General features: G+C 46.3%; 1 protein-coding gene across 5 annotated transcripts in view; it reads right to left on the bottom strand.

Annotated features, from left to right (window-relative positions):
• Window positions 1-308: 308 nt before the first annotated feature.
• The window catches only part of CNPY1 (canopy FGF signaling regulator 1), a 136,433-nt gene continuing 127,409 nt past the window's right edge, over window positions 309-9,332 (bottom strand). For all 5 annotated transcript variants that reach the window (XM_070077231.1, XM_070077232.1, XM_070077234.1 and 2 more), the window contains one exon: window positions 309-7,571. In XM_070077231.1, coding sequence (XP_069933332.1) covers window positions 7,534-7,571 — 38 coding nt within the window. In that variant the 3' untranslated portion in view covers window positions 309-7,533. The remainder of the gene's footprint in view (window positions 7,572-9,332) is intronic.

Below are 9,332 nucleotides of genomic sequence, written 5' to 3'. Positions count from 1 at the left end.
AGCTCACTAGGCTAATCCTCCGCCTGCAGTGCCGGCACCCAGGGTTCTAGTACCAGTCGGGGCGCTGGATTCTGTCCCGGTTGCCCCTCTTCCAGTCCAGCTCTCTGCTGTGGCCCAGGAGTGCAGTGGAGGATGGCCCAAGTGCTTGGGCCCTGCACCCGCATGGGAGACCAGGAGAAGCACCTGGCTCCTGCCTTCGGATCAGCGCAGTGTGCCGGCCGCAGTGGCTATTGGGGGGTGAACCAACAGCAAAGGAAGACCTTTCTCTCTGTCTCTCTCTCTCACTGTCCACTCTGCCTGTCAAAAAAAAATCTATGTTTCCTTCTACTTGCAAAACAGGAGTTTTTTTGCATTTTTTAATTTGTTTCGTTTTATCCAGTTTTATAAAGCCCAAGCTAAAAACTTTGGAGTTTTTCCTTGGATGTGGGGGACAGACCGAGGTAGTGAAGGGTCCCCTACATTGTCCAGGCTGGGGTCTGCTCTGGTCTGGACATCACGGAAAAGTAGTCAGAGGACGAAGAGTCCCCACAGCATGGTTCACAGGGGCTCCCACCCCTGCTGCCTGGGCAAGGCGCTGGGTGACAGGCATCTCCAGCCAGGGACCGGCGGCTCCCATGGGACCCTGACTGTGTGTCTCTGAAGTTCACGGGAAAGGATCAGAAACGCCCACTCAGTGGACTTGACACTGAGCAGGTGGGGTCAGCTGGTGAGCCCACAGACCAGGACTGGAAGCTCCGTGGCAGGGAAGCGGCTGACCAAGCACCGTGTGGCCAAGCCCAGGAGGAGAGGCCCCCAGCTAGACTTCCAGAGGGGAAACACCAGACTGCAAACTGGTCACAGGCACTGATCAAGCACATCTGTCAACAATTACAAGGGAATCAAAGAGACTCCTCTCCTCTTTCGTACTCCACCCTCAGACTGTAAACATCTAAATTAGCAAATAAAAGCAACATGGTTCCTGCTCTACTAATGGCCAAAATGGAGGGAACAAGGTTGCAATCAGAGTTTGCTTTCAGCCTGGAACTCGGGAAATGCCAGTGCCCAGAGCTGCAGAGCAGGTGTTCCAGTAGGGCACCGGCTCCACGCGGGGCATCCTGGGGGATGCCAAGTGGCTTAGTCCTCCGGTACAACCAAGAACTGACCGGGGACCAGGAAAGATCTGTCACATGGCCCAGACACCTGCATCTGTGGTTCGGGCCCAGCAGGAAGTGTAGTGGACAAGAAGCCCTGGAGTCACCCGCCGCCAAAGGGAGGGACCCCTCCCACCCCTCCCAGTCCGCCCAGCAGGTGCAGAACAAGAGACACCCAGGGTCTCTGGCGCATGTCCTCACCTATCAGAGTTCTCAGCCTGGTTTCCTCCCCTTATTCCCACCTCTGGCCGTCGACCAGAGAAAACATCTCCCAGGTTAAAATTCTCTCGATGCGGTGTTTTCTAGCGGCCTTTCCCTCCTGCCAACAGCCTGCGTCTTCTTCCTCTGGCCCCCACTCTACCACGCCCTGACTGTGGAGCTCCCGGTCCCTGGCCCCGTGGCACAGCCCTGTCTACAGAAGTTGCCACACGGGGCTTGCCCACACAGGCCACTGTGCAATGGGCACTGTCCAGGTGAGCAGAAGGCCACAAAGGCGACAGCGCCTCGTCACAGCAGACTGTGTGTTACGGCTTCAGGGACCCGGGCGTTCGAGGGGTCCCTGGTCATTCCAGTTTTGCATGGGGAGGAGTAAACAAAGAGGAATCTCAGCGGGCAGGAGCAACAACTGTAAAACAGTCAGCCGCACCCCGCACGGCCCCGCGAGACCCCAGCCGGCCGATGCGGATCTCCCGCACAGGCAGGTTCACCTTGAGCCTTCGACCCAGCCCTTTCTCTTGGGGGTCTGCAGGAGAGGTCACAGGCACACACCTTCCTGGGGAAGCCATTCTCTGGGTAGGGCACATTGATAACCAGCTCTGACGGATTTACCCCGCCAACCCACGCCAAGGGCCCTGAGCGGCGCTCCGGGCTTTCTGAGATACAGATCGATGTGAGAATAAATGGGGAAGGAGACTCGGCAGCTCATCACTGTGCCCTCAGATAAGGCTTTGTTTGAGCCTCCTGCCGCACTTGCTCCTTGGGGATCCATATTGACCCTGGAAAGGACAGCCCGCGCTCAAGGGCACAGCCCACTCAGAGCAGGGCTGGGGGACAGCCAGGGAATCCCAGCCCCACAGACAAAGGGGCCTCCCCTGACTGCTCCCTGCCCCCCTGGGTTCTGCTCGGGCCAGCCAGCGAGGGACTGGCGCACTTGAACATCCTCCGCCCGGGCGGAGCTGTGGCGTGGGGCCACCCCAGCCCTCCTCCTGCCCTCGGGCACAAGGCAGTTGGCACCAGCGTTACTTAACGCTGTGTCGGTACACACGAGGCAACTCCCAGCATCTGGGAATAAATCACAAGCGCTGGAGAAGCTAAGGGTTTCTAGATTTGAGACTTTAGTGGTCAGGGAGGAGGAAAAGCATTTCTTAAAAACAAAGAACCAGAAAGCCGATTTTTGAAGCCTCAAGGTATCACGCCCTTCCGCATGGAGAAACCAGCATCTTCTATTTGGCTCTGCTGAAAGGTGTCTGAGACCCAGGTTGCTCGGAATCGCTCAGCCCTTTCTTCCAACTCCAAGGCGTCTAGCTTTCTGCAGAAGGGCCTTGCTGAAGTGACAATGGGCGCTCACATGGACGCTGTACCTTTTGCGGTTTGCCAGGACGGAATCCCAGCACACCCACAAAACACCCAGGAGCTCTGCCCAGGCATGGCTGGCCCAGACCCCGGGAATCCAGGGGGACTTTCGGCAGGGTTTGCACTCCCAAAGTTGGTTGGCATGTGAGTACCCACCAAGTGTACAAAATGGAGCTAATTTGCAACATCTCCTGTTCACCATTTGGGGGGACTGCTTCACACACACACACACACACACACACAACCCTTTTATCTTGGGACATTAATATTTAATGATGGCTTTGATTGCATATAAAGGCAGTTCAAGGGGTATATTTCTACCTAAATGTCTAATAATTTAATAACACTTATTGAACCTGCATTTGTATTAGACTTTGCTTTGTTTCAATACCCTGGCTGCAGGGTCGATTTTTGCTAGGGACCAAACAGTCTATTTTGTGGTTCTCTGCTTCCTTCCACAAACCACAGGGCACAGAGGTGCTTCCTCGGTGCCCTTGCTGACGTACACAGAGCCGTCCAGACTCTCTCTCTCTCAGACAGTGAAAATCACCTGGTTGAAAGCTTGCTCTTGACAATGGTGTCGCCTCAGGATTATCGCTGCCCTTCCTCGCTGATCTCAGAGAGGAGAAATTCCCACTTGTGCAGAAAGCTACTAGGAGGCGGGTCCTGGATGTGAAATGTCAGGGAGTCCATACCAGCCCTTCAGGTGCCAACTTGTTCTTTACAAAGTTGGAAACAGGGATCAGTATTTGAACCTCTCGCTTCCTGGGTCTTTCTAAGTCCCAGCCACGCTCCATTACTGGCGTCGGGCATCCGGTGCGCCATGCCGTAACTGCATTCCTTGGACATTGGTGCTCAACCAATACTGAGAGGACAAGGAAGTCACCAGAGCCCTTCCCGAGCCCAGTGACCTCTGCCTTCGTGGTGCATCGAGGCTCAGCGGTGTGATGCACAGTTTTTTCCCAGCTCCGAGGTTGTGGGAGTGCAGGACTATCAGCTTCATCGTCTGTCTTACTATTTGGGCTTTTACTTTGTCCTCTAATGTTTTCCGAGATGCAACCTGACCTTATGGGTTTCCTAAAATCTGTGTCTGTAATAAAAACACCTACGATTCTCCTGTATTTCAGGGTAACCTCATAGCATGTTTGTTTTCCAAGCAACATCTTAACAGACTAAACATACTTTGCAAATATGTTCTCAGATATATTTTCCTATTGTGGGGTAGGATATTATCTGTCTGTTGTAACTTTTTTCTTTTATGAAGACCTTGAGATAATCCTTCAAGATGGGAAACACAGGATGATTTATTTTCTTTTAAGGAATTAAAGAAATTTCCAGATGCTTGGTTCTGAGATCCCTGCTCAGGAACAGCCAAAGCTCTGGATGATTTCCCTGTGTCCCAGTTATACTTACATCTATCCCTGTGTGCTTGTCCGTATCTACCCATCTGCGTTTCTGTCTGTCCATCCGTTCATTCCTGGACCATCTCAGAAAACCCAGAAGGGTGGAGAGCTCTAGCTGACGTTTTGGTCTCCGCTTCCACAAACTTCTCTCTAGAAGCAACACATCCTCTTGCTAGTGATGACCCTACATCCTAGAACCACCATCGCCTTCGCCCAGGACACAGTGGACCCCAGAAGGCCCTCTTGTCATCAGGAAGCAGGTGGAGGTGGGGGGGCACAGCCAGAAGAACTCCAAGGGAGCACAACAGCCTTTTCTGCACCCTTCCCTAGGTCATTAATGGAATTTCTATCTTTAGATTTTTATCTACTGAACTTGACCTCTTTATCTACTTAGTTCCTTATTTTGAAAACAAATAAGCTAATACGTTTCAGAGCTGCATCAAGGGGAATTAATGGTAGGTAGAGAATCATAAGAAAAAGGCACTTGCCTCTAACAGGTATATTTTTATTGGGATGACATACTACCATCGTTAATTGTAGCTGGGTAGTATCCTAACACACGATATGCCACTGTCAGGACATCAAGACATTTAAAATTAGGACACAAATCTGTATCAAGCTTTAAAACAGACCCCAATGTCACATCAAAGAGTGACTTTTTTCTCATCCCATTCCAATTTGAATTTTAAGAATGATAGATGTCTTAAAATTTTTTATTTAGATAAATCTATTACATATATGAATCGAGATGAACCTATGCTGAGAAAAAAGAAAAACACAACCAGCTATTGACTTTCTCTCTCTCTCTCTCTCTCTTTTTTAGGGTTTGTCTTAGTAAATAAAGTATTGATCTTTCCCGTCTGGGACCTGGGCTCCATTCCACTCTCCACTCCTCAGTGAAATGGCTTCACTGGTTGGAGCTTATTCTCAGCGACTCGTAACCCACACAACGGAAAATGAAGCGCTCGCCTCAGCCAACTGGGTGGCTTTGTTGTTGCTGTTGTGAGATCAGGTGCACAAACTATCCAGCCTCAAACGTGTCTTCTCTCCTCCAGCATTGTGTACGCAGACCCCACCCATATTTCTCCAGGGATTTTTTTTTTTTTTTTTAACCTAGAATGAGGTTGCTTTTCATCAACTGCGAGAAACTGTCCTCTCCCATCCTAGGTGTTTCTTGTTCTGTTCTCTGGCTTTGTGTTTTACTTTGCTCTTGGTTGGTAAAGGCCATAGAGAAGGCAGGATGACAGTTAGAAGGCGTGCTACAGTGAGCAGCTACTCTGTCTCATTACTGTTCATTAGCAAAAGCAGCACAACCTAACCGTGACCCCGAGGGAAGCTGAAAAATCATTGCAGCCTAAGAAATCCCGTGGTTTGGGTATTGCTACTCAAATGCCGTTTCAATGAGCACCTCGATAAGCTACAGATATTTCCAGGAGTTTAACAAGTTTGGCCTGGAAAAAAAAATTCTGGAAGGAAAAGAATACCCAAGTCGTGAGATATTAAAATGCTTGTAAGCTTCAAGGTGGCTTTTACTAGAAAATCCAAGAAAAAGAATTTAAAAGTATATTTAGCAAACTCTTACATAGTCTTCCCACGCTCAGAGCATCGCCACCAAGGAGCAAGCCCCATCGGTGAGAGGAGGGCCTCTTTCTCCATGGCTGTGGAGGCTCCAGACAAGAGCCCACGTTTCCTTAACGTCTGGGGTTAGCGCTTGTATGGCCGACATTTAAGCATTTTTAATGCTTACCCACAAGAGTGGGAAAGGAGAGCGGTGACACTTCTACAGATGCAGTTGCCACATTGCCCCCAAAGCCATGCTTTCCACCACGTCCCTGGGAAAGGCCACTTGGGGTCAGGTAAGAGTGCTCCTGCTCAGTGCATTTTCTAGGAAAATGTGAGTTGGCAAAATGTTTACGATTTGCAATTTCAAATGTCAAATTTATCGTCAATAGTTAACTCTAAATGAAGACATAGGGACTGGGTTTTAATGACAATTTTACTGCCCTGTTGGTAAGTGGTGTTAATTAGCCTTAAATGCTATTTCTATTTTCTATCAGCTAGAAAGCAGTCATTGGATTACGTAAGGTCTGGAATACTTAAGCAGCCAGAAATACACACCCAAAAAAGCATATTCTTTCTCAATTTCCCCCACAAATGACATTAACTTAAAATCTGACTTTAATAAGAGTTGGGGGAGAGGAAAAATGGAAACAGCTTTCCCTTAATTTGATATATTTTCCTGAATTCAACAATTATTTCCTGCTGAGGAGCAGTTGAAAGGTTGAAACAATGCGTTTTCTGGGCAATTATGAAATAATATGGCAAAGTTTTAGCTCTTTGGGGGCAGAATTTGCAACAGTCTGCTCATTCAATTCTCACTGACAACAATGAGAAATTAAAAAAAAAAAAAAAACAAGTGTAGACTCTACCCTGACATTTTAAATAAAGTCTGACTCCATTGAATGCAAATTAGACAGAGACAATGAAATTGTTCAAGAGAGATTGTTACTACCCTGTGTATTAAATTCAGTGTGTTGAAAAGGTAATTTTCCACCATGTCCCAACCTCCCCTTCCATCTCCACATCTCCAAAACACATTCCTGTAGAAGAAAGATAGGTTATTTAATAGTTACATCTATACACTAAATGTTAGCTGAATGTCTTTAGAAAAAAAAAAAAAGACAGGAGTTTGCAGCAAAACATGGTCATTGGTGTCAATTTTAATGCACAATGTCATCTCCCATCATCTATCCAAATCACTGGAACTCAGAACGCATGTTTCAGAGAGGCCAATACAATCACTGTTCACTATAAAAATGCCCATTATTTTTGAGGCACTCCACCCGATTTTAGAAATGAAGTTTTTAAACTCATCGTTTCTAGAAATTTAAATTTCATCCTTGATTTTTTTTTAAAGAAGTGAGTTCATTTCTTTCACCAACAGCCATACACAACCCAGAGGACTGAATTTGGAATTCATTGCAATATATTTCCTTAAATAAGTGGCCTGTCAACAGATTTCAGACACCGAATCTAGTTCTCACCAAAATGGTACATGGCATTTGCCTATGTGCATAAACATTTACCATAAAGCATACAGTCCGCATGGTGAAATCCCTCCTTGGGTTATGAAAGGTCTTCTTTTTTTCCCACCACCGTACTACATGCTTTCTCGTCAAACCTGTTCTGATCAAAATCTACCTAAGGTCATTTCATTTTTACATGCTTTCAGCCTTACCTATAGAAAGTCAAGTTTGTTATGATGCCAAACAACAGAGTTTCAAAAAAATCATCATCTATGAGATAAACATGGTACAAATAAGAGACAACTTTTCCTATCATGACGGACAACACGCAAACAGAAAAGGCAGGCTTTGACCTTTGAGGATGTGGCTTTACTCTTCTTTATAACTAGTGGCACCTCCTTCCTAGAGTTCAGTATGGTTAGCAGGAGTTCCACACAGACCTGGAGAAAGAAATTTACATAGCATCACTCTCCCATTAAATAGCAGCCGTTAGTCCCCCACGTTCCTCCAAAAGGTGGAATCACTTTTTCCCAAATTTTGCTATGGAATGTTCAAGCAGACACAAAAGCAGAGGGAAGGGTATTTTCTCTTTCCCTGTCTCCCGCACCCACCCAGGAGCAACAACGTCCCACACTGCTTTTCTCTCATCTTCCAGGATTTTTTGGTCGGGGAGGTTTAAAGCAAGGCCAAGGCAGAGGTCTTGTGTCACTTCACCCGTGGCTGTGGGAGTACTGAAAGAAGATCCATGCAGAGATATTTCACAGCTTCTAAGGGGCACTGGCCACTTGGCCTTTCATCCAAGCACCAGCGGGGCAAGCAGATTCTCTGACCCACCCCACTTTCCCGGTTGGAAGCAATTAATACCAACTCTATTCAGAAAGGATACAGGCGACTTCAGCCACACAATTCATTTAAAGTATGCTAGCCTTTGAGAGGAACTATTCGTATATGAGAATGTAGCACCCTCATTAGTGTGAAGTGCATACAAAAAGTAAAAGTGCTTTTACTTTAAACGGAAAGATTTCCAGATATCTGATATCTTATTCCATTGCATTCAAAGTAGTTATGTGGCCAATTTATCAGTTATGCTTTTTAAATGTTAATTTGACACCAAAGCAGAAGTGATATATATAGAATATATTTCTGTATTTGTATTGATACTCCAAGCAATCTTTTGGGCGAATACCCCCACAAACGTAAGAGTACACATTCATTATATCCCGCAGTGTTCTGTCCCCACCTTGAGCGGTATATAGCTGTATTCCTAGGCATGACCCAACACTGCATTAAAATTTTAACCATTTTCACTTCAAGAGTCCAAAAGAAGAATCTGCAAAGGCCTGGGTTATACACCACAAAATATTCCCCCAGGAAAATCTAATTAACTTACTTTTATCTTTTTCCCCAGAAAAAGAGAAGAGATTATATGAGGAACATCTTCCAAGTACCTGGTCTCTCACTCCAGGGATGGGGTACGTTTGGTAACTCTTATTCTAACCAGTGTCTACAATTGCAGTGGCACCCACAGATCCATCGGCAACCCTCCATTGAGACTTTCCTCCCTCATCATAAAGACGACACATGATGTTGAGGAAAAGCTCACTGCTGCGTTATTTTTAAATCCAAGCAGTCATCTTAAATTTGATGCAAGTGACGTTTTCTCAATTATTGCCCGTGATTTTTATGTGTGAACGTCAGAACCCTGGTGTTTTTGAAGAGCGTGTCAATGTGCTCACATGTAAGTATAACAAATAAAGTGAAATACCTTCAACAGAAAAAAAAGCAAAACTCATAAATACACAAAGTGTATATCAAGTGTGGAAAGAAACCAAGCTTCCAATCAAATTTCTCGTTCTATAAATGTTATCTATTTCCTAAATACCGTTTCTCTCCATAAAAGCAATAGATGGACACTCAGCACGTAGTATACGCTCAGTAAATAGTGGCTAACGTAGTTTTACAAACACACACACGCGTGGGCACATCCCTAAGACATTTAAATTACAGAGATCATGTTATAGTAACGCTGCTGTACAGTATAACAAGATAGAGCGTTTCCTTTACAAAACAGCGTACGCTTGTCACACTCCGCCAGGGAACTTCCTGGTTTTGTGTTTTGGATCATGTTTGAATGCATCCGGAGTTCTTTTGCCATATGCAAGTCTCATCTTTTCCTCCGTTGTCTGAAAGCACCCCAGTGT

The sequence above is a fragment of the Oryctolagus cuniculus genome, chromosome 7 (assembly GCF_964237555.1).
Source record: "Oryctolagus cuniculus chromosome 7, mOryCun1.1, whole genome shotgun sequence".
NCBI classification, from domain to species: Eukaryota; Metazoa; Chordata; class Mammalia; order Lagomorpha; family Leporidae; genus Oryctolagus; species Oryctolagus cuniculus.
The sequence above is the reverse complement of the archived record's forward strand: the minus strand, read 5'-3'. Positions and strand labels throughout refer to the sequence as shown.